Source organism: Pygoscelis adeliae, unplaced genomic scaffold, assembly GCF_000699105.1.
Source record: "Pygoscelis adeliae isolate BGI_AS28 unplaced genomic scaffold, ASM69910v1 Scaffold9, whole genome shotgun sequence".
Classification (NCBI taxonomy): Eukaryota; Metazoa; Chordata; class Aves; order Sphenisciformes; family Spheniscidae; genus Pygoscelis; species Pygoscelis adeliae.
This window is the reverse complement of record NW_008825557.1, coordinates 2,687,439-2,713,201: the sequence shown is the minus strand read 5'-3', so window position 1 is coordinate 2,713,201 and position 25,763 is coordinate 2,687,439. Positions and strand designations below refer to the sequence as shown.

General features: G+C 39.1%; 1 protein-coding gene across 1 annotated transcript in view; it reads right to left on the bottom strand.

Annotated features, from left to right (window-relative positions):
- Nucleotides 1-6,798: 6,798 nt before the first annotated feature.
- Nucleotides 6,799-25,763, bottom strand: part of TSPAN12 (tetraspanin 12) — a 35,057-nt gene continuing 16,092 nt past the window's right edge. Inside the window, exons 3-6 of the mRNA XM_009332279.1 lie at nt 22,315-22,389; nt 17,831-17,938; nt 14,803-14,946; nt 6,799-8,389 (exon numbers count right to left, since the gene is read on the bottom strand). Of these exons, the coding sequence (XP_009330554.1) occupies nt 8,084-8,389; nt 14,803-14,946; nt 17,831-17,938; nt 22,315-22,389 (633 nt within the window). The 3' untranslated portion in view covers nt 6,799-8,083. The remainder of the gene's footprint in view (nt 8,390-14,802; nt 14,947-17,830; nt 17,939-22,314; nt 22,390-25,763) is intronic.

Here is a 25,763-nt window from a genome sequence, read left to right as displayed (position 1 = left end):
CAACGAGAAACATTTTGATAACGTGTCTTTTTTTTCCTGTTAATAAACCACAAACTTGTTGAGAAACTATCAAAAAATGAAAGAAAAAAATGCTCATATGAAATATGTTTGTACTGACTGAAAGAACTACAACCATAATGCATGCTGAAATTATTTGGAGCTGTGATCTCAGTTTACTTTTGTTGTTTTTCAGATTAGGCATGATAAAATATTACTGTAGAAAGGGGCATTTCCGTGCACTTACAAGCTGATTGGTGTTCCATGGTAGTTGTACAAATAACTTCCCTTTGAAAAATGCAGTATTTCTTATTCAAACACTCATTAGTGAACTAAAGGTGTTCAGTTAGTTCAATATTTACTATTGTTTTATCTTGCTTCCTAGGTACTGTTACAACTGCAATAAGTCATTGTACACCTGTTGTATCAGGAATCAGGATTTGTTTTTTTTAAGGTATTTTACACAACTTCATCCACACTATAAACTTCTAATGGCAAGCATTTAAATAATCTTACAGCCAAACTGTGCACCATGAATGCGCTATTCAGTCATTGATCTTTTTGTCCACTGTTCTCTATTTCTATGACAGTTTGTTGTCCACTCCAACATTACCGTACTATTTGGGATTTCAAGGCTACTGATGAATCAACACAGTCCTTTCTTCTGTAGACATCTTGTCTACTTCTGTATTTTCAGAACAAACTTCTCGTCCCGGTGTACTCTTGCAGGATCAATCCTATTTGAATTAAAATTACAACAAAGGTGTTTTTGGGATCAGCTAACATTTATCTCCAAACCTTCCTTGTTGACATTCTGCAGCATCCAGAGTATTGGCTACGCTGGAAGACACCGAAAGATATCAGTAAAAAAGACGGCTAAATTCTTTTTGTAATTATCTGTAAACGTGCATCCTAAAATTCGTTTGAGAATTTATATTGTGTGAAGAAATTTCATTACCTAAGAACACTGACAGAATAATGGATTGGGTCCCAAAGCTATAAAAATATAATTAATTTCAATTGGAATTTACCCACATGGGCAGGCCTAAAAGCTAATAGGAAGGTTCTACTAGTTAAGGCTTTTTGGCTTAATTTTTAAAAGACATTGATGTTACCAGAAACCTTTCTGATAAAAATGTGTCATTTTTCTTCACGAGAGTGCATTAGGACATGTATCATAACGCTTCCTATATACATGACATACCATACATCATATAAATCAAATATACATGGAATATGTGCATATCAATACATACATATATATACATCAAAAACACTGGATCAGAAATAATTGCATGTCTGCAAAATAAAATATGCATATAAATCAAAAGGCTCAATGCATTAGATGCCATTACAATAAATGATTAACACAGTTATTTAATAGTTTGAGTAGTGTATGTTTCAGTACAGTATTTGCTAGCATTCTACTGACCTGAAAATTTACATTAAGAGAAAATACCCGTAAAAACTGAAACTTGCTGATGATACACTTTTTACTGCACACAAATACTGGTCTTTCTCTCTACCTATCAACAGAGGTTGAAGAGTAGATGATGGACTATCATGCTACAGTATATACACCAAAATACAACAATATCACATATTAGAATTAAATTGCAGTTAAAAGGGACTACATAATGTCACGCATCACTCTTTTATCTTATCATTTACTTATTTGGAAGCTTGGTTAATTTGCAATTAACTTCCCACTTTTTCTGCAAATCAGAGTAACTTACTCCTTGTAAACTGAGCTTCTACATTTCTTTCAAACCTTAACAGAGAGCAGAAGCACAGGCTTCTGTCCTCTGACCCAGAGGAGCGCTCCTTCTGAGGAACTCTGCCAAGGTCGATTACCTGATATCGCTCTCCTCTCTTTCACCCTGTTGGAAAATTGCAGTAGATCTGCTGAAGCTGGTGGGTTACCTAAGTTTTAATGGGGTTTAAAAGAGAGGCAGAATGGACCCAGAGTTTTCACTTGCATCCTACTTCTACCCAGTTACTCATACGAACAACGGCTTGGTCCCCACCTTTTGGCAAACAGTTATTGATATAAAAACTGCCTTGATATTAGCAATCTGCAACAACAACTTCTTTATGCCACATGGTACTTCTTGACTAGTTGTATCAGGTAAATAATGCAAAAAGACAGTTACTAAGCCTACTTTGGGACAGACTACGTACAACCCAGGAAACCTACTGACTCCATCAGGTCATGTGTCTTAAAATCTCTTTATTCTCCTTTTCATATGGACTAAAAAGAACACACTACAGCAATACACTTGCATAACAGTTACACCCCTGAAGCAACTTGTACTTTCATTTTTAAAATGCAGCTTAAAGAATAATTTAGTATGATTCTGCAGAATTCCAGTCCTGTCTCTTATTTCCATGTGTCACAGGCAAAATCATTAATTTTTTCTGAATTTGGGAAATACACATTCTTTTGGTGTTTTAGGTGATTTAAATGCTGTTTTGGTAGTGAATGACTGTTGATGACTGTGTAAAATGCATCTGTACTGTACATGAAGTGTAATTATTTCTGTGTATCATACAAAGAAACCGAGGTTGTTGTTTTGACAATTTTGTTTGACAGTCATATCGTATTTCAGAAGGCAGCATAATACATGCGTTATGCTGAATAAATAGACATTTGAGGAATATTTAAATAAAACATCTGCATGCTTGAATGGGTCAACCTGGTTTTGCAATAACTTATTCATGGAATTTTTTTTCTTTTTCCTAATAAGATTGAAGGAACACTAAATTTCAGGGCAACAAATGTCCCCAACACTAATTCCAGGCAACCCGTGAGTGCATCTAAACCATACCAGAGCCACCAAGACCAGGATGCTGCAGCTCCATAACACAGAGCCGCCCTCCTCCTGTGTGAGTGGCCATCACCTTTCCCATCCCAGTTTGCAGCAGCAGAGAAAATTGGGGCATTAAATTATTTCCAGCAATATGAACTCCACCTTTCTGTCTGTACTTTTAAAAAAGTATCCGCTATGTTTTCAATACGTCCAGACACCGACTGAACCTCCCAGGCTACAGAGCCACCCCAAACCTGATATCAAATTATTTTGATAAAGTATCAGTGCACAGACGAGATCAAACTCCTTTTGTAGTGTAACAGCAGGTAGCAACACACTGTGTATCACTTACACAGGGTAACTGGCGGTGCAGGTGATGCTGATCTGTCAGCTGCGTATATCGTAGCACTGGCATGCGTGACGGCCGCCTCTGCCAGGACCTCACTGCTCTGTGGGGGGGAAAAAAGGTAAATTTAATACCTGCCTGTGAACCATTCCAGAGCATTTTTAAGGAGAACGACTGTCCTCCCATAAAATGGCTACCGGAGACAAACTGGAAGCATACGCTTTACATTGTAATGTTTTGGATATACTCGCTGTGGAAACACAGTGACTGCTGAGAGAAGGCTTTCGCAGCCGAGAACACGATGCAACCTCAGCTGCTCCAGCGAGAAGAGCGGCTTTCAGAGAGGAAACCCGTCTGGAGGAGGATACATTAGTGAAATTACAGGATCATAAAGTTTTGGGCAGGGAGGGTGCTTAGGAGGTCATATGCTCTCTTTCCTCCATCTGGGGCCCACCAGGGCTTTATTTTCCCATTGACTATGGAAACATCTGAAGATTTTCAGGTGTTCTGGAATAGCAATCAGCTGACAGGATATGTAAACATGCAGCTGAAAGAGCAGTCAGGAGTGAACAACAGATTTAAATGGACAAAGAGTGTAAGATATACCTAATTACCTGGACCGCTTAGTTTCTTACCTACTTGCATTATCTATTTATCTACTTTTAAGGTACCCATTTTCACAGTATCTATGTACAAGAAAGAATAGAAGGTGGGGGAGCGCTGAATAAAAAGCAAGTAAATGCATAAAAATTCTGAAGTATTTAGGACATCCCCTTTTTTTTTAAAGGAATGTAGTCAATCATACATGAGTTTTAAAGTTTTAGATACAATTCCACTTCAATAATAGTAATTCATATGAATTAAACATAATGCTTTTGTGGTAAAAACTTCAAAAACTCTTTGAAAATCACTGTCTCCATCATACTTAACTGTACGGTTGCTGTGACCAACAGCCTCTCTTTTTACTGTTTATTCTTTATAACTTCCCTTATATATATAGGTTGCTTTTACAAAATGAACTGTTATAAAGAACAGAAAACACAGTTCTGTTTCCTTCAGAAAGTCTTGTCATACAACCTGTTGGCAGATCAATCAATACCTTGTCCAAAGACCAGGAATAGTGAATTTTGCCTCCTAAAAGCATCCCTGTACTCCTAAGTCATGACTGCGTGGTGCAAACCTTACTCAGCCCCACAGCTCCAGGCACAGTCCCATGGACTCGGGGTGATTCACTGGGCTGAACAGAAACCTGATGCGGGCAGGGGGTGATCCCTTTTCTAACACAGTTGCTCTCCTCAACATTAAGCGATCTGTGAAAAACATTAAGGAGCAGCTCCAGAGTTGTTTGTTGCAACAAGAAAGATTTGGTTCATTACAGTTTATGGTGCAAAGAAGAAAGAACACACAACCCTTCTCCTCCAGGTACTCCTGCAAAACTGAGGGAAAAGGGAAATAAAAGGATGAAGTAGTTTTCACTGCTGCAAGTGTGTCTAAATGTTCCCCTCTTGCCAAGCAGCCTCTCTCCTACGTATATCCTAAAGCTCTACAGGAAAAGAACAGACTCACAGCAGCACAGTCAATCAATTTTAAGGCTCTTTGAAGAAGCCCTAGAAAAAGAGAGACACCTCATAGCCTGAGCACAGTAAAAGAAAAAAGTTTGAAAGTGTTCCAATTTACAGCTGAGACCTATTTCGGCAACTCTGGTTAGATAATCAAAATAGGATTCTTTCCCAGAACACTTATCAGTAGTCCTTACTAGGGAAGGGAATGCTTTTATCATTCCTGACGTGGGTCTTTCCCCTAATGAAACTAGCCCCATTCTGAATGCAAACCAGCTCAGGATTTGGGTAGCCAAGCTGAAGTGAGGTTACCCTGACCACAGATGTCGACTGTCGTAGGGGTCCACAAACACTGGTCTGGACTGGAAGGTTGGTCCTATATCAAAGAAGCCCTACCCCAAACAATCCTTGAACGAGGGAACCACCACCAAATCAGTTTTGGAGAAGTGCTACCTCAAACCCCGCCTCCTGGATTTACCACCTCCTGGACCTAGAGCCTCCTGTTTTAGCTGATATGAGAAATACGATAGCTGATGTTTTTCCTGATAGGAGAAATCCCCTTCACCATTTGAGCTGAACAAGAGGCAAAGAGCTGCTTTACTGAAGAACTGAGCAGACCCCAGGGACATCTGCAGACCTTGTCCTTCTGGAGCGTGTTGTTTCTCAGGGTGCCTTTAACGCCTTGCTTGCCTTTTACTCCAAGGACTGGCAACCCCCACAAGGACCATAACGTGTACCTCTGCTACCGGTTACACCCCTGTAGGAGCAATCCTGGGCTGAACCAAAGATGGCATACCAATCCCCACCCTGATCACAGAAGCTCTGGCACGATTTGTCGCTGTGCAGCTCTAACCTTTTGTTGTCAGACTAACATCTAGGGTGCATAAATACAATTCCTCAATGTCTAGGAAGAGGTTCACTACAAGTCAATGTCCAAATGTTTTTGGATTTAAGGAGACCCTAACAAGGGACTCCACCACACGAACGTTTCTCCAGAAGGCCTGACTACACCTAATAGTAGTGCTTCCTCACCACCTGGGAAGCCTAAAACCAAACAACCTGGGCTGTCAGTAGCTCCAATTCTAGCTGTGGAGTTCTCGAACAAATCTCCCTAGCCTGGCTTGCCGTATTTGTTCCTTCATGAGCTCTAACCCGGACACGAGAAGATACACAGGCAACCTCACTGGTAGCCCGGGAAGTCCTCCCATAGGGGGACTCTGGAGAGCTGAAGCATGGCTAAGGGAGCTTCCACAGACACTCCTTGGTAAAACTTAACGTGTCAGGATTTCCTGGACAAAGGGCAGGACTTCTTCCTGCCCTTTTTCACATTACTTCGGGTGAAATTCCTTACATTCTGCTGTATGTAGCTGTGTACATGTAATCCATGCAATCCACAATCAAAACATTCCACAATTTGTGGTTTGGCACCTTTTTTTAAAAAAAAAAAACCCAAAAAACGGGGGGAAAAAACCAACAGTGGCTCAAATCCACTGTGTAGCACCACAGGTCTCCATAGCACTCCAAAGTCTAGAGCTGGTCTACATCCAGGCTTTCTCAGACACCTGCTCTTTTTCTACATGGGAACCTCGCCCTTAGCTACAGAAATGCTGCCCAGGCTAAGCAATGGGAAGGACGGAAGTCTGCAGTAACGCTGGGCACAAGGCTTCCCGAACAGTGCATGAGAAAGTATTTCTGACAAAGATACTCCAAGCAAAATTTTAGGAAAGTCTATCCTTTAGCCTTTTTCTTACCTCCCAAAATAAAGATTAGCATTTCTGTAGGAGAGGTACAAAAGCAGAAAGGTAATCTTGCTTGCAACAGCACCCGTGAAATAATTACACCCACATGCAGACTGCTAAAAAACAAACAACAGCCCACACAACTGAAGAGCTTAATTTCATGAGCCCTGAAGAAGCTTTCTCCGAAGCAATAAAAAAAGAAAATGAAATTTACAATTCAGTTTCTCCAGGACAGAATAAGCGGACTGGGTAAAGATACGTCAAATTAACTCACACTAGCAGGAGGACCCTCCCAACTCCCACCCAAAGCATTCACGCTCTAGGACTTCAAAATAAAAAAGCCATTATGGAATTTAAGACGAAAGTAATTTTATTGTCTACCAAATCACACCTTGCTTTTTTCCTTGTCTTTTACAAATTCCAAAACAAATGAAAGAATTTTTAAAATGTAGTATTACGTAAAAACCCATTTGCCACAAACTACGGTACTCAGTGGAACAAATATATATTTCAGGAGCGTGGTCAACTGTAAAAATAATCCTACGAAATAAACACTGTTCATAAAAATACAGTAAAATGCACTTTCCCCACCTCAATAAATACATTTTAATGCTGTTTCCAGTTGGCATTTTAAGCCACTAGAGAGCTCTTAATGAAGACGCCGCCGAAGTATAATTTCTCCTTCTGTACTTTTACAATTATTGCAATAGCATCCAGAACTGTAAGCATTTTCCTTGTAGTCTTTTGTTTCTACCTTCAGGGGAATCACAGACAGGAGAAAAGATTTATCTATAAAAATGTGCTACTCCCATATTGATTCCCATTTTAGAAAGAATGTTTAAGGTTTTCTTTCTTTTCTTTTTACTAAGAAATAGTCCACAGAACAAACTGTTTCAAAGAAGAATTCTCCAGAATTACTCAGAAAATTAAAGTCTATTGTCCAGAGTCATAGTTTTGGTTTTAATCCCTGTTTAATATATTTAAAATTAAAAATTAAACAGTTATGTTAGATAAAAATAGAAGTTTTAGAACATCTTTAACAACAGCTAAAAGTTTCGTTAGAAAAAAGAAAATCTTGCCCTTTTTACAAATCTTGCAAATTTTTAAATCCAAGTATTGACTTGAATTGTAGTTCTGCTTTCCATGCACACACAAAAACACACAATTATATATACAGAGATCCCTGATTAAGACATTTTCCAAATGGCTTATTAAAAATGTAAAAGTCAATTTCAGCTGAAGTCACATTTTATTTGTCCAAAGCACAGTCGTTTCTTCAGAAGACGAGTATTTCTCTTCCGTTCCCGTGATGCTTCCTTAGAGGTTCTGTCTACCTGTGAATGAACCAGTATTTTACACATCACACAGCTTGTGGCAATAAGTTAAGTATTACTGTGCCCAGTGAACGAGTGCCTTTTAAAAAACAAACAAACAAATGAAATCAACTGTTTCATGGCTCTTCTAAGAGGCTTATCCTCCTTTCTATGCAGGCCTCCTTCACTTCCATTCATTAGCTGTTTTCTGAAGCATAGGAAGACTGGTATATTTGGCATACGTGATGGAGGAGAATAAAAACAATGACAAAACCCAATTAAAACCTTTTGTGACTTCTCAGAGTCATTGCATCATCACCTATAGCTCTTCCATTTCAAAGTGTGTATTAAAGCTGTTGGCCATGGATGTGTGTTCAAAGATCCTTGTCAGGCTTGGTTTCAGTAGCTCCACGGAATGACATGACAGCTGCTGCGAGGTATCACTCTTCAGGGCCATGATCTGATCCGCCCCGGGATCCCTTCTGTCGTAGTACAGAGCCCACAGCAAAGTAATAGTGAGGATCATCGCCAGGATCTGCGTTACTCCAATAGAGATTCCTAGAAATCTCAGCACTTGCAATTGCTTCGTCCCCCTCAAGAAAGTGTACATTTTTTTACCGCATCCCTATGAAACAAAAATAGATTAAAAAAATAAGTCAATGTTATTTGGCTTGTGGTTTCCAAGGTTTAGCTCATCCTACCTAGTGCTGGCTCTTCTGGCTCCTCAAAATTTCTCTCACCTCCTTCAAACAATACTTTGAAAATTATTTTGCCTACTTTTTAATTGCTTCCATAATACCATCTTATACCATAATGCCACCTTTCTCATACACCAAGTTTACTGCATGTAACAAGCGCCAAGAGATCTGTGCTACTCTTCAATTCAGAAATCACTCAAAGTTGATCTGAGTTCCTATCAACTATCACTGATTTTTAAAGGAACTCAACTGGTTTTGTGAAGGTTCAAAAGCCATTAAATCCTCTTAATCCTCGTTTCTCTCCTTAAATTGCAGATCTTCAAGCTTGTCAATTATTGTAAACTCTTTAGATTTTTTTCTACAAATAATTCCACAACCTGAAGTTAAAACAATATTCTAGGAAAGATCTACAGACCTGCATAACCTCATCAGTGTTTCTTCCCACCTTTTCTTTTTTAGTGTTTTATCTGGACTCATTATATGCCAGTTTATTAGTTCCACAGAAAGTCCCTAGGGAGTAGAAAACTCATTACATTCCAGACACCATCTGAGTAAGGAGCATCGAACAGAATAACCTTTAACAGGGAACTTCTGACAAATTTCCAGAATGCAGTGGGTACAAACAGATTTTACTTAGTACTTAGCAGTAATAACACCACATATATGCGGCATTACTCCTGCTTTTCATTCTTGAACTAGAAGCATCTCCTCATTGCAAAAAGCATATCCATTTATGTTAGTTACACTCCACCTACCTCCCCTCTCTGTAGACTATATTTTAAAATTAACTGGCTTAATTTCTGATCTAAATGTAGAAACTTCTCTGTCATTTATTATGATGGTGTTATACCAAGAGCCAGTTCTATCTCATATCTTGTGCTGGGCTGCTGCTACTTAGAGCACAGTAGTGTCCCGAAGTCTTTGAAAAGACTGTTGGTTATTTGCTCAGGGCAGGGGGGAGATATCAACTCCAAGTCATTGTTACTGTGAGGCAACATCGAAGCCAAAACTGTGAAAAATGACAGGGGAAATTTACCAGTTCAAAAATGAACTGGTTTGGCATAGTACTTTCCACACTTTTTCCCCTCCTATACACCATCTCTGGCTGCAGCAGGGACCACCCCTGGCCATGGCAGGTCCCCAGGCTGACTCGGGTTACCCACGGCTCTGAAGCAATGCAAGTACCAGTACACATCCCACTGACTGTTATGTCAATGCAGACTGTGCAGACATTTGAGTTTCAAAGTCACCTCACTGTATTACTGCCTTGTTTTGTTTCATTAACCACTGTGAGAGTAGCTGGAACAACCCACCCTGCATCAGGGTCTGCACAAACCCAGGCAGGCAGCTAGACCCTGCTCCAGAGACCATCCACATGCTGTATTAGGAAGACGGTCACATACACCACCTCTCCCTAATGTTGAGCAGGTGCAAATCCAAAGCAATTATTTAAAGAATAATAATAATTACTATTATTACTTACACAGAAAAAGTCTGATGAACAAAAAGTATGTTAAAACATCACAAGTTGATGTTTCCTAGGAATGGAGATTTAGAAAGAGTCGTTGCTCTTTGACTCCTCTGCTCTTTCCAATCCATCAGCACATGCTCCAGACTTTGCTTAAATGGACAAATAATTACTGTACAAGGCTTCAGGAAAGCTCCGAAGCCCTGTAAGGCAGCAACAGTACAGAGAGACACCGGCTCTGGGAACTACTGGACAACAGTGTAAACACAAGTTACGGTGCTTGCTGCTCAGAAAAGGTGATGCCCAGTCTTAGAAAGGATAAAACTTTGAAGAGAAGGCCTTGAGCTACTCTAGGCCATGCTTATTCTCTATTCTAAACTTTACAGGGCTTCACAGCACGGAAAATCAAAGGAACACAGCCACCAAGGGAAAATTCAGGGTAATAACCTGGATGGGATAACACCATGGGTACCAAAATGCATTGGTCGCAGCAGAAGACATCAGGAACCCATCAAAATGGGCATTGTCTTCAAAATGCCATTTTTGCGTTTATATCCTTACTACATATTTCTTCTAGCTTTTCTATGAAAAGAAAGCAATTGATAAAAGTGAAAGAATCTGAAGACAGGACATGATAAAGAACAGTTTTCAATCACACTGAAATTCCCCAAAGCCAATAATTTCAAATGCCACAGTCCTGAATGTATTTCATGAAAGGCCCGATTCTTGCCTCACACTCAAACTTCACACTGCAGTCAACAGATTCTCATTTAGGATCTAAATAAAATTAATGTACTATGTAACAATTGTACCAGAGTAAGTTAAAGGATCTCAATGTCTTTGTGCCATTCATCATTTCAGTGTGTCATTTTTTAAACATTAACATAGCTTAGACAGAACAGGGAGTAATGTGGATTATTTTAAATCTGAAAAGAGAAAAACACCCCAAAACTCCACACTGTAGCAAAAAGCAATGTAATCGAACCTGATGAGGACCAAAAATTGTCACGTCTTCAACTAGAAGACAATGTTGTAATTATACTACATTCCAAATTTGTTTTTAATTACAGAGAAACTGGCTGCATTTTAACACTTTTAATAACTTTAAGGGATGAAGGTACATGCTGGTCACAATTTAAAAATGCTCAACCACAGCAGTATTCAAATTCAGTTCATTTGTTGCCTAGAGGAAACATCCATTAACAGAGAGCAATAACATTAATGCCTACATCTCCTGCAGTACAGACACATAACTGAGACAAATTATGCCCAATCTAGATAGACTGCCTCCCTCCATTTAATGATGTTCTTACAGTTCTGCTCTAATACACGTTCAAAATCAGTTTCAGAATTGAGAAATATCCAGCCACTCCTGTTATCCTCACATTCATGCATTTTATTACTGCTTATGCAACACATTCATAGTTGGTAGCCTGCAATTAGAGTTATATAAATATACTTTCCTCAGCAAAAGTAAAAGTTTGTCACTAAACAGGGAGCTCTTGTTCACAACTCAAAAATAGTATAAAACTTTGCAGCGATCATTCAGAAGAATGACTTCAAAGTCCTACAGAGCTATGGATTAAAGGCCTGATTCATATTTAGTACAAAGGCCATTTTATAATTTCAGTCTTAAAATGGAAACAAAGCATATATTTCTGATTTTTTGCAACATCATGGAATAAGGACCAGATCTTAAATAAGGCACTTCTCAGAGTAGAACAGACAAACCATCAGCGTATTCAACAGAGCTGTTGTATACTCAAATTTTCAGTATACTCAAAATTATGCTAGAAAACAAAAGAAAAAATATTGAACGTGCAATTTTGATTTTTCTGAAGATATCAACTCCTACCAGTCATTTTATCTAGGCTGCAGTTCCCGATCACAAGATGGGCAGAGCTCCCCTTGTCCTCAGACCACAACAAACCTCCAAGGCCACATCGTCATCCGACACACCTCCCTTACAACCATGCTCTTTCTAAGGTTAATCTGTTCCACGAACTGCACCAAAGGTGAAGCTCATCAGAATAAAAGCAGTCCAAGAAGTCTAACACATCTGAAAAATAGCTTTCAAAATCCAGCAGGGGAAATGTGATTCCTGCCAAAAATACTCTCAAGCAGAACTATAAGTAAGCCACCTTTCTTTCTACAAAAATTGTATTGTGAAGGATTCCAACTTAGACTACAAAAAGCTCTGAGATCCCAGCCGAAAATTACAGCACAGCTACAACAAAACAATTTTATCAATCCCAGCCAAACCAAACTTCAGTTTTCTAAAGTACCAGAATGGACTTGCGAAGCATTTACATAAGCCAATTTTAGGTTAGCAAGGCTAATCTCGTTAGGCTCCCTCTCAAACCACCAGACTATGCAAGTTTGTTTTGAATCATTTTCTAAAAAGGCTTTTCTCCTTCAATTCTCCAAAGCAGAAGTCAGACAGATTAGCCTTGCAAGCGTAAGTTGCTCTTGCATGATATAGATAAACATATTAACAAGTACACTGTACGAGCCTGTGAGACAACCCACAGGCAAGCACCATGGAAAAAAAATGTTTTGCCAACCAATTACTGTACATATCTCAAAGAGCAACAGAGTATTTTTGTGGCTGGAAAAACAGAAAACAGCCTGTCCCTTTTTGGAACTGATTTTGCAGCAGACAACCAAAAATAAATTTTTGCTAAGAGCTTAATCCATCCAAAAATGCTCTGGGGTATGGTACAGGAAGAACCAGAAATGTGCCCTTCAGGTTTCTTTTAGAAAAAAAGCAAGACAGCCTTTTTTTTTATTGGGGGTGGGGGGGTGGGATGGGGGTGGGGGTGTGTGGGGGTGTCTCACAATCCTTATGTTCTACATCATCATTGTCTTCTCCTATTCATTTTCTCTAAGTAGAACCAAAAGAACCTGAACATACAAAGTGCGCAGAGAACCACTTTCCTGGAATATGGCTGTAGGAATGAAATCTTACCAGAAGAGATGAGAAAACCTTGCAGTTTCAACAAGACACTCCAGTGACTAGCACTCCTTCTCAGAAATTTTTGAGCTTCCTGAGCTCAAAAATTAGTTTTTTTATTGAGTGACACTGCTTACATACACTTGCGTTTTCACATAAGCAGGAAAAATACTCAGGGCAAGTGAACATTCTGCAGCTTCCATACATCTACACTCCTTGAGGGCTCTCTATGGCAGAGTTGGGCTGTATGGTACCAATACTCACAACAGTATTGCAAAAAACAACCATTATTGCAGAGTAAGCCACAGTTCTTTCTTCTTCAAGAACGTGTAAGAGATTGGCAGGCCCCAGAAGAAGCCTGAATGGCTTTTCCATTCAGAGATTGACACTTCTAAAGTGTAACCAGTACTCCAAGCCTCGCCACAAGGCAGGAGAGCCTCTACAAGTAGGTGGTGGAAAGAAAACAGCCCCTGCCACTGTCTTTAAGGTTCCCTAGCACAAACTAGCCTTCTGAGGCACCAGCATTTTGGCAGCTCTACCTTCTCTCTTCCTAGTGGAAGCACACAAGGTCTAGGATGGATATCTGAAAGTCCAGAATAGATTATATGATTTCTGCTCATAGAATCAATGCCGTACAAATCTACCAAATCACTCCACATCAGTGATGCCATTTCCCAAAAGCTCAATTGTTTCCTGGCAATAGCTAATACTCATCTTGGCTTGTTTATATAGTGAATCTCCCCTGCTTCAGAGGTCTCTCTCCATGGCTCCTGAACAAGAGCCACGTAATAGATTCTTGTAAGAAAGAGTCTTGAACAGCTGTAAGAGACTGGGACAAGATAAAATGGTTCTTTGGATGCTCTTCCATAATGCAGAGTTGCACTGTCCACTAGAGAAATGTTCATGCTGCAGCATCTGAAAGCACGCTTCTCAGGCCTGTCCTCCTTCCTACGCACCCTATATTACTCTTTAAAGCAAGCAAATGAAGAATGCACCTCTCAGATCCTCGTAACTGCTTGACTGAGACATGCTTTTTCTCACTACTGGACTACCTGGACTGCTGGTCATTCTGATATTCCTGAATGCACAATTAAAGGTCTTCAGAGGTCTGTTAGCATAAAAAGAAAATGATAGGTAGCAAAGCAGTCTCCAGACAAAGGTGACTTTTTACAACATTTTTGTGAGAGAAGTAGAGAATATGTTTACTTGTTTTTATAAGTTTTACCCTAAGAACAGTAATGACTTGCTACCATGATCTCCTCCCTTACCCACTCTGAGTTCAAATAGGTCCTCTCCTGGTTTTAAAGCTTTTTTTTATTCTTTTAAAATAATAATCATTCTGTAATGTAGCAGAGTTAGAGAGAAAGAGCATTTTCACACAAAGTTTCTCTGCGTGCTCACAGCAGAGCAACTGAATTACCTGCCTCCTTGCAGGAGCCCTGTTAACAAGAGAGCTCTCATGCAAAGGACTTCTCAAAAGCATCCTTCACTGTACATACCACTAGAGTCCTCATTACCATAGGGTAAGTAGAATTTCTCTTAGTTTGACAAGCTAGAGACTGGACATTACACCAAAACTATTTTTTTATTTTTTTGATTGAGCAAATTTCAACTCCAACCTAACCAATATAAAATAAATACTTCAGTGTTTAAGCATATGTCAGATGTTAAATGCATTGTTACTAACTTACCTCACTTCCAGGTAAGGGTGGGTGGGTTCTTTCTTTCTTTCCTTCTTCCTTCCTTCCCTCCCTCCCCCCTCTTCAGCATTAATAAATAATAAACATAAACACCATAAACACTTCCCATGAACACAATTACTCTAACCTTTCTGCTGCACTGCAAGGATGAGTTTGGAAAATTACTTGATCAGGAAGAATGTACAAAGCCTTCCGAAATATCCACATTTTTCTTCTTACCTCCTGATAAAGGTCACTGAGATCCTCATGATGTGCCTGCTTAGAGCATCCTGGGAACTCTCTGACGCAACAGGAGTCAGGTGGCCAGTCCATCTCCGTCATTTCTAACCAGTCTGTGAAGTACACCACCCCACAACATTTAAACTGCAAAGGAAGGATTAGCCAAGATCAGCAATAATGATGCTACTTCTTCATAAAAGTAGGTCATCAAAAAAGTTAAATAAATTCCTATTAACAACTTTCAAAATATTTACATAGGACTAAAACCATCTATAAGAGCTTCCACGGATCTTCTTTTGCTGTACTTTGACATAAAAGCAACATGAAAAATGTAATGTAGTGACCAATGAACACCTCAGAAACAGCCAATGATACTGCTCTGTCCTTTAAATCCCAACTGCTCCCTCAAAGGATGCTTCACAGAAATTGTCCTACCCTGTAATTCTGCTATCCTTACTACGAGGAACTAACACATGATAATTTCATGTCAAAAGGGTGACTAATGAACAAGTACACCTGTGGCTGAAGGAAGTAGTAGGAAAAGATGATTAAGGTCTTACTAGTGAGGACTATTCCTGCAAGGCTACAACTATGGACACATCTGTTGAAAACCATATAAGAAAAAGCACAGATTTATCTGAATACAGAAAAAAGAAAAAAGATGAAAAAAGCAAGCAAAAAGGCATAGAAATCACAAATGCTGAAAGGAAAACGGAAAATGGAATGAAGCGGTATCACACTAAAATAAACACTGCAACAGAATCAACCATAAAAAGTAGGAAGTCTGGTTGCAAAGCAGATGAGCCATAATTGGCTATAAAACCCACCAAGACTAACAACCTGTCTTCTCCTCGGCAAAGCACACAGAGATTTAAAGCCGAACGACCAGCCTACCACATTCCTAGCTGCTTTCACATAAAAAAGGGCTGAAGCAAGCAGCTACATTAGGTTTTCTTCGGCATTGGATAGGGACTTGATATGACTGAGAAAAGCCTTGCTGCAGGAACAAGATGCTGCTTTTTTCTGTCTGGATGTTCTCCAGTACCTGCCTGAGTGTTCGTAATTCATCACCTGGTTCCTTTGATCCATGGGCTTGGGAACATTTGCCCCCCTTAACCGCTTCAGAACCAGAGTGCTGTATACCATGCCACTCCTCGGTCACAATCAAGCAGATCAGTGCCCAGACACCATGTTGGCACACACTGTGCCTTGACTTCACCAGTCCTCTTACAAATCTCACTACTTCCTTTTTCACCACAGCTTTAGTGTCTCTGTTTTTATCAGTTCATTAGTCAATCAAAATCCTCCCAACATGAGACTTTCTAAGGAAGGTTGAAGCTTTGCTCCTCAAGCAAAGACAACCTCATTAAACATCCTTTTCTTATTCTTAGATTTTTTCTTCCCCCCGCCCAGTTCTTCCTTCCTGACTTCAATTGACCCTTCCCATCTTCCGTGGCACAGTCACAACTCTGATATGACACCAGCAAGGGGATTGGGGGGAAAATACATCTCCCATCTCTCTCAGATGTTAAAAGATACAGAAGAAAGAGCACAAAGCTGATCAGGGCTGAATCTTTGGGAACAAAACTGTAATTACAAAGTTTTTCTTCAGGAAAAAAATTATAATGCTGACTGAAGAAGGGCCCCAAGCATAGTGCTCATTCAGGCATAAAGCACATACCAGGCTCACACATCCACCGTCTGAGTTATGAGTAGACAGAATAAAAATGAGAGTCCGCCAATTAACTAGGAGCTGTAAAAGGGCCTTCTCAGTTCACTTCAAACTTTCCCCAAATCATTCCTCTGGTCAGAAATGGCATATAGGAAATCTAACTTATAAAAGGAACTTTTTCTCCCCTGGAAGAGTTAAGGCATAGTTGAAGTTTTATTACTAATATTCCTATTAAAACCAGCTATTATGATGACACTACAAGAACCAGGAGGATAAGAGGCAGCATTTAATTTAATCAACCTATACTTTTAAACCAAAGTACAGTACCAGCTGTATTCAAGGAAATCAAGACTATTTGATTATATTATCTCAGGTACAGAACAGACACAAACACTCTACCTGTGTATGAAGAATTACTCTGTTTCACAGAGCACTTGCATAGCCAGAGCAGAGGACTGGGGAGGGTGGGGGGGGTGTTTAACCTCATGTTTAACCTCCTCCTTTCAGGTTTTAGTATAAATACAGACTAACCAAGTGCTGCCAGGAAATGTTTAAACAAACAGGAAATCTGTGCAACAATGATAGATTTCAACATTTCAACAAGGGCAGCACAACGACAGGCATTTAAAGAGTTCTTTTCCTGCACGTGAGTTATATTTGGAGTTAATGGGTTTTACCTTGGGCAATTTCATGTTTTTGTAACATAATACTTCATTCTTTAAAAACAGTTCTGAATTTTAGTAGGCTAGAGGGCAAAGCTGTGAATAGACAAGGAAGCTTTTTGGTTTGCTTCCCGCCCCCCCAGTCAAAGGAAATAAAAACCCTGATCACTTTCTCAAACCTCAGCCAAAGAGACAGTGTTGGCATCTTTTTGGAAACTTCCTTTCCCATTCATTTCCAGCTAAACACATATCTTAACCATGACAGCTCTGTGAAAGGAAACTAACAGAGCCTACAGTAAGGGGAGCACAGTTTAATATTAAAACAACACACAGAAATGTTCATTTTACTTTACGTGCAGATTTTTAATTTTATATACATCATATTCTTAAATGTTATAATAATCCTAAAAGGTGTTGGTGTCCTAACCTTACTGGCAAAGGAGAAGACAGTGTTAGCAATTTAACTGAATTTAGTAACATTCTTTTTTTGGTGTTTTAGTGTCTTTAAGGCCTACAAAAGTTCAAGAGTTGGATAGCAAGTGATGTTAAAAGATATCATCACTACACAGGGTTTCACATGAAATGAACTTGCATTTATTTACCTACTCACTTAAAACCAAACCTTTTCCTTTAGCAGATAAAGAACATTTACCGGCATGTATTACTTCAGCTCATGAATTAACTGTCATCTTACCTCCCTCTGGAAGAAATTCCAAGCATGGGTCAGCCACTGGTACCTCGGTAGGCCATAATTGGTCATCCTGGCTTTCAGCGTGATCATATCGGACCACTGCACTGGGACCTGGAGCAAGGCAAGAAGAGTGATTCACACGACAGATCAGTTGGCTTGTGGCTCCAAACCCAGAACTTCCATCTATTCTGAGATCTTTCCAGTGCAATGACCAGAATAACTTTGTATGTAAATAAAACAGGAAAGCAAGTGCTTCAATTTTTACAATACTGAAACTTTACAAGCCTTTATTAAAATATCAGGAAAAAGTTATTTGTATCTTTTGCTTACAAATTAACGTAGACTGGAAAAGGAGCTGCATTTGGGAGAGATTCAGAGATAGTTGGGTACAATTTGATTATATCATTACGAGATTTTTTTTTTTTACCTGGCATAAAACTTGAACTGAGCCCCATCCAAATCATCAGGGATAGCATTTGTCTGCCCCAGTTTAGGTATCTCCCTGGTGTCGTCTTAGTCAATACAAGGAAACAGCCAGCCATATGGGGCAATTCATCTCAAGATAAATATTTTAAACAGAGCAGATGAATCATTCCCTTGAAGTCTCAAATCCACTTCACTGTCTAAGGTGACAAACTTAGATTTAAACGTCTAACTTCTAAATATATAGAATTGACATGAATTCTACCCTGAGAGTCTCTTCAGTGGCTTTCTGGCTTTGCCTGGAGTCCTGTGCGCAGGTATCCTGAATGTACTCAATTTCAGTATCTTGCTCAATAACAGTAAAAAGGAAGTGTAGACAATGAGGCCTTGTGAACTTTTTTCTTCACACACACTCACAGCCTTGTAAATTTTTTCTTCTGAACGAAGGATTCTCCAAGTATTTTTCTTTCAAATTTGACTACTCAGAAGTGAGGTGCTGGTGCTCTCCATTGTCAGACTATGACCATCAGTTAGTAATTTGTCGGAAACAATAGAAGCAAGTGCTATGGCATCTGTCATACAAGGTAGTTAAGAGTCAAGATAAGAAACTAACTTCTGTTCAGCAGCACAAATTTCAGTGTGCCAAACTAAAGCAAGGGGCTGAAGGCTTTGCAGTTGCCCTTCTAGGCACACGTACCATTCATGCTGAGTTTTGCTTTGTTCCCATTAGCCTTAATAGTCATGGTGAAAGAAATCACAATTGCAATATCAGCTTTCATTTGGAGGGCAGGGGAGCCCAGCTCCTCCAGCAGCTGTGACTTAGCTATCCTGTTCAATTTGGAGTGAACAGTAAGGGCATTCTGCAAAGAGCAATAAATGTTATCTAAGAAAAAAAATAATCACGATACTTCCCACGGAGCCTGGTCTTTGTTGTGCTGGATGCTCTACAAAAATATAGGGACAATCACTGCCTGACTGACCCCATAATCCAAATAAGAACATTTGATAATGTTGCATTACCGCTGCTAAGTTATACTACATTTTTGACGCCCCACTAAAGCTTCATATATCATGAATACGAATATATTAATAATAGCCTAGAAATTTAACATACCTTTCACTTAGCAGAATTTTTATTTCTTAACCTACAAAGTATTGAACTCATAACTGTCCATGTGAAAAATACGTTAGCAGTAGAGTACTAAAAATACTTTAAAATAACATCACAGACTATTTCTATCACAAACAGTTACACTGGTCACTATAATAAAATAATTTGGTTTTGTACTCAATGCATTTCTCTTTCCACTGCGTTGGAAGTTAGCACACTCTGCTTTCTTTGCATAATATTGGATATCGCTGCAATTAAACTCATATTTGCTAGACTATTTTTTTTATTATCTTATTTGAGTTGAATACAGTCCAGGGTTATGCACGTAACAAGGCATCCAACTTCTTTATGAAAACAATGGAAAGCAGGGGAAAAAAAAATCAAGAAGTGAGACAAGGAAATTAAAAGCAAGTCAAAACAAACTAAACCCCAGTGTAGGAAGGCAATTTGAATTCTGGAGCTAAGGAGGGATATCGGAATCTGTGTGTTTGACTGCTCCGAGAATGCCAACATGTCAAACTAAGGACATCAATGTATCTACTAAATAGCTTCCTGTCAGCTCACGCACGCGGTAGTGCACAATACATGATCTTGAGATGCATTTGTTAGACTATACAACACTTTTCTGTAATGTGTAGACAAACAAAAACTAGAGATGCTAGTTTGATTTTAGCATAAATTCTGTAAAGCTCAGTTTGCTGTTGAGGTCTACTTATTCATTATTATTTTTCTAATGAGTATTAAGGCTTGACCAATGCCCACGAAAGCCGAGAACCCACACTGACTTTTCAATCTTGTGGGTGGAATAAATTAGTCATAAGGCACACTTCACGCTGAGAGCTATCATGAGCTGGAAGGAAAATTGTTTATTCAAGGAGTCTTACAGCAACTTGTCCACACGCCAAGGAGAGCCCATATTGGATCAGCAGAGGCAGTTATGCCTCAGTGACATTTTTTACAACATCATCCACCCACCTACACTAATGCCAACTGATTCTCTGAAACCCACCAGGGGCTTGAGCGACTTCACGCTACGCTGAAACCAACATGACACCAAGTCACCCCTGTATAAGAGGGTATAAGAGAGAGTCTTCTTATCTTTATCAAGTAGAGTAGAAGAAAGCATGCTCTAGGGAAGTGACCTGCAAGGGTATGAAAGAACCACTGAAAAACAACTGTGCTTTTCCAGACTGCCAAATTCCCTACGGGTCTCAGCAGCAAGAAACCCGAGTCTGGCCCACCTCATCACATGAAGAGCAGCAGTAGTAGGACAAAGGAAATAAGAAGAGGAAATCAGATGGAAAGAGAAAACAAAAAAAACAGTATTTCAGGGGATGAGGAATAAAAAAAAACATATAAAGGGAGAGAAGAAAAGAGACAAAAAAAGAAAAGCAGTTGCTGAAGAGATTTTTTTTTCTATTCACATGCTTATGTTCATACACTCGAACTCAATAGAGAAAGAGGAAGAACTGGAGGAGGAGGAGGGTGGAGTATCTGCGTTCACTGTGACCCACTGCAGAAGGTGCAGACATGGAGCTCAGCGCTGCTTCTTTTGGCAAAGGGGTGCAGCGACAGCCGTGTTTTTTTCCCCAAAGGAAGCAGCATCACCGGTGCCTTTAACATATGGTAGGGCTATGCCAGCTTTTATCAAACTGTCCCACGTTTGGGTTTCAGTAGCACAGCAGGTAACTGAAATCCTGGGGTCACACTAAAACACACTGAAACTTCAGGTTCTCTAACTGAATAGCAAAGGCTGGAGAAGGCATGTACCAGTGCACTGAAGGCTATGTTATTTCAGGCAGCTTCCACTGACAAGATTTCTGTGGAAAGATGGATGTTAGTTATAACTGTCATCCTTGGCAAAACCCCCACAGAGGGCAGCTGTGCCCATAGGATGAAGCATGCCTCTTGTCCGCATTCCCAATTTTAAAATGCAGCAACGTAAGCTGACATTTAAAGTAAAGGGATAGCCTTAATCGCTGTTATATTAGAATACCCCTCTGGAATCTGTACCACAAGGGAATGAATGCTGATGCAAAGTGCTGCCACGTAACCTCAGACTTCGAGTCTGCCAGAAATTCCTTTGGTCCCAGTACCATGTAAATATCAAGAAGGCTCCCTCCCATCTTACTGCAATGTAATTGCTACTCACTGTTGGAAAGCCCAGTATATTTGGCATATCTTGGCGGCTCAGAGAAAGTATTTGTCCCTGTGTTCATAAAAATGTACCAGACTTGAGTACAAGACATAAGGATATAGCAGGCAGCAGAATTGCATTTCAGTTTAATTTCTGCTCAACACTTACCCATTTTCTTGCATGATGGTTACAACTCTTCCATTTGAAAATTAAAGGTTAGTACAACTATAAAAACCAGACAGAGATAAAACCTCTTCACAAGTTTACAGAAGAGTGTTTTACAGCTAAGACATGTTTTGCTTAAAACTGGCATTTATAGTTTGTGGAGGCAGCGTGAAGATTTCGGCAGAGAGCAAGTCCTCTATTGAAAGAACACACTGTCTGTTTACGACGTAGTACACTCAGCTATAGCTCTTTAAAACATGGAGAACTTTTGGGGCAAAACCCCTTCAAATTCTCACATCTCCCCTTTCAAAATACTTATCTTAAGCCTGAAGTTCCTACTGTATCCTCAAAACTTCCACTGACTTCAATGAGAACATGCCTAAGCAAGAATTAACAAAAAATAAAGTCCTTAAATTAGGGGCTGCAGGATTTGGCTCTCAAATATAGAGAGGGTGGGGAGAAACCCAGATAGGACCTTCCAGACAGACAAGCTTTCCCAGAATTCTCTGTTAAAAAAGAAAAGCAGTCACTTGAAATTAGACTGTCCGAATAATGAACAAAGATAAACACTACAGCAATTAGAAAACAGCTAGCTAATGGAAATCTTTGTTTTCTTCTGTTGAAAAAATGCAGCCTCCTTTTCTGACTCACCGTTATTTCCTGCTCATAGGTCCAAACACCACAGGCCAGTTCAACGCAGAATATTACAAGCAAGCTTCCAAAGTACTGCAGAAAACAGAATGGTCTTAGTTATTTTGAATATTCAGGTTAACTTTGAAAAAAAATACTTAACAGTATTAAAAGACATCTCAAAACATTATTAACATTTCACATGACTGAAGACATGGAATCTGAAATACATTTTTGTAACCAAAATATGAAAGATTCACGCAGCAAACTTTTTTTAGAAAGTTTAAGTCATGTGACATTTCTTACTAACTTAACATGAAGCATATGAACATTACAACGGGAAAATAAATTCATTTCCTTGTTGCCCAAGAGTACGAGGCTATCATGACACATATTCTAAAACAGTTGCAAAGAGGACAATCTTCTTTCCCTCATATATGTGGAAAAAAAGAAATCTTTTTTCAGTTCTATCCATTTAAGCAACATATCCAAATCATGCTAACAGCCAAAAGGGGGAAGAAAAAAAAAAAAAAGAATAAAAAAGAGAAAATTGACAAGATGGAAGCAAACAAGGTTCTTGAAAGCTATGTTCTTAAAGTGATTTAGATATTTGAGGTCAGGCATAAATGTACAAATATTTATTGAGATGGATTGAAATATCTTTGTCTATTACAAGATCTAACCCTTGAACTATTTCAAAATAGAAAATACATGTATAAATTAAGAAGCTGTACAGGTCTTGGCAATGACGGTTAAGAAAAGCTGGTTGCTGCAATTAAAAAGAGTTGGACTATCCTCTGTACAGCATCAACAAACCCTTTCTAAACTGCAGGATAAAGCTGCATCGAAATTAAGACTACTTTAACTGGTGTTCTCTATTAAAAGTAACCCATTTATCTTTTATTTAAAGCAGAAGTATAGTTCCATTCATTCTTGACTCCAAACTTTCTTCCATGTCAACAGACTGAGCTCCCCCTTGTTCTCAGGACACAAGACAAAGTTATAGTCTTCGTGGATTTTAATTTTATTTGGAAATCAAAGAAACACCGTCACAATATAAAATAGAACAGAATAAAGATATAATTCCATTAGTAGGATACGTGCCAAAAGGCATCTAATTTAGTAATTTCATTCTGGAATCTATTTAGGATAGGTATAAAAGACAAAACATGTACTGAGGATAAGTGGTTTGTTTTTTTTCTACTAAAGGATCAGTAAGCTGTGTTATTTAAAATGGAGAAAATAAATCCACAAGTGTTAGGATTTAACGGCCATCTACATGGCATCTTTTTCATTCACTCTGTCTGGAACTGAGTAATTCACAGATACCTTGGCAGCTACTGAACAGTGTCTTGCCTTAACTTCTACTTGCTGATCAAATCTAACTCCCTGAATTAGGTTTGTAGACGCAAACAGCCAAATTAAAAACGTGCATGTAAAACTATCCATGTGAATTTTCAAGATAAACCTGTACTCATATCCGCCCCCTGCAAAGGTCTGTTCAATAAAGATGGTGTTGAAAGAAGAGATCCTGTTTTAACCAGTCTCCACCACATTACATTGCATCTTCATAGTCATTATAGCTGAACAACACATCGCGTATCCTTATAAATCAACACTATAAGCACACGCAGAGCTCCAGTATAGGCCTTCAATAACCAATATGTTCATCCTCCAAATCCAAGAGAGGAAAAAATTTGAGTCATACCTTGTAAGAACAATGATGCTTTCTCTAAAAAATAAATTCATGAGCTTCTAGACAACGTATCCGCTATCACTGTAGTGCCTGCAAGTTATGCAAAGGGTTCTTTAAAAAACCATGGAAATCTGCTTTGCAAAATATTCACTTTGAAAGGAGGAAAGAATGTCACGTACTTTAGCTCTTAATTCATACAAAAAAATGTTTAAGGACATTATGGGTAATACTGACATTTTTGAGAGGGCGAACAACTAAATGTTTAGGTGAAAAGCCAATTTGAGTTCTCAGCTGTCAAAGAAAATGTCAGCGGTTTTATACTCTAATTGAATAACAAGCCTGGGACTGCCTGCTATCCCCAAATCTTATGCAAAACTCACTGATCATAGTGAAAGTGATACATCTGGGGATGTACATGTGGCATTCTCTGGAAAACTCTTAATTTGCAGTTCCTTGTAACATTTCATTCATTCACAAACCTTAACATTTGAAACCCCCTCATTTTTGTTAGCATATAGTTAAGAAAGTCTCTGGTAGCAGTTGGAGACAGAAGAGCCAAAACCAACATTTTCTCCAGTTACTGAATATAGCTTGGGATAGAAAATTATTTAGCCAGATTCACTCATAAAGCACTTCTGGGTCTGCCAGGAATTGAGCACTCCTGACTCTGGCTACATCTGGACACATCAGGGCACTGCAGAATCAAGTATTCTGCTCTGAGAAAGCACATCATCTGTCCATAAGGCAAAAGATAAAGAAAGACACAAAGAGTTTACATAAAAGCCCATTCTAGGAACTGAGCAACTGCAGACAGACCAAACCTGCATACAGGAGCTTCAGTTTCACTCTGCTATTGAAGGGGAATATTATACCTCTCTCTAAATGTAATGGTTTGCAACACAAATAATTCTTATATAAGTTGTGTGGGGGAAAAGACCTCTAACCATTATTTAAATTTATTACCTCTAACTTCCATCTTCCAAATACAGAAATTATTACTGGCTTCAATGCTTATTCCTTGTCCCCAGTTAAATTCCCACAGGAGTCTGAATACTAAATGGATCTTCCTGCATTTACACACTTCTGCTTTTTGCCAGAAACAGGGACTTGGTATTGAAGCAAGGCTTAATATTTCTTCCTATGGGCTGAGCGGCTACATTTTGTAAAGGAGACTAACTCACTGAGGAACACCACTGTGCATTACGCTCAAAACTGTGCCAGGAGGTCACTGACATTACCTTCTACAGAACACCTCCCTTGGAGCACTCTCAGCCATTGCTGAGATATTTCCTACTGGATTTTTTCTTTTCTTTGTGTTGGTTTGGTTGGTTTTTTTTTTTTGGCAGGGAGAGGGTAGGATAGGAAAGGCACAGAAGGGAGCAAACAGTTTTGCAAAGATATCTACAGGTTATCATAAAATAAAAAAATCTACAAGCAGTAATGCAAAGCCATGATCACTTCAAGAACTAGAGACTTTTTACATGGCAAATCCTATGGAATTTTAACACTTTTCTTTTGTAGGCAATTGGTAATCATCATTCTCTCCCTAGTCAGACTATGCAAAATCATCAGAAAATTGAAGTGGTGCCTTCATCCTGTTACAAACCCGGCAGAGTCAGTTTCACTGAAGGATTTCCTCCAGTGAGGTTGTGAAAAAGCTAAAGTGTTGCTTCCTTGAGAGAAGCTGAATGACTGAAATGCTGCTAGAAAACACTCTTTTGAGAGTAACAAATCAATGTAAAAATATTTGCCAATAAAAGAAAAACAATAATAA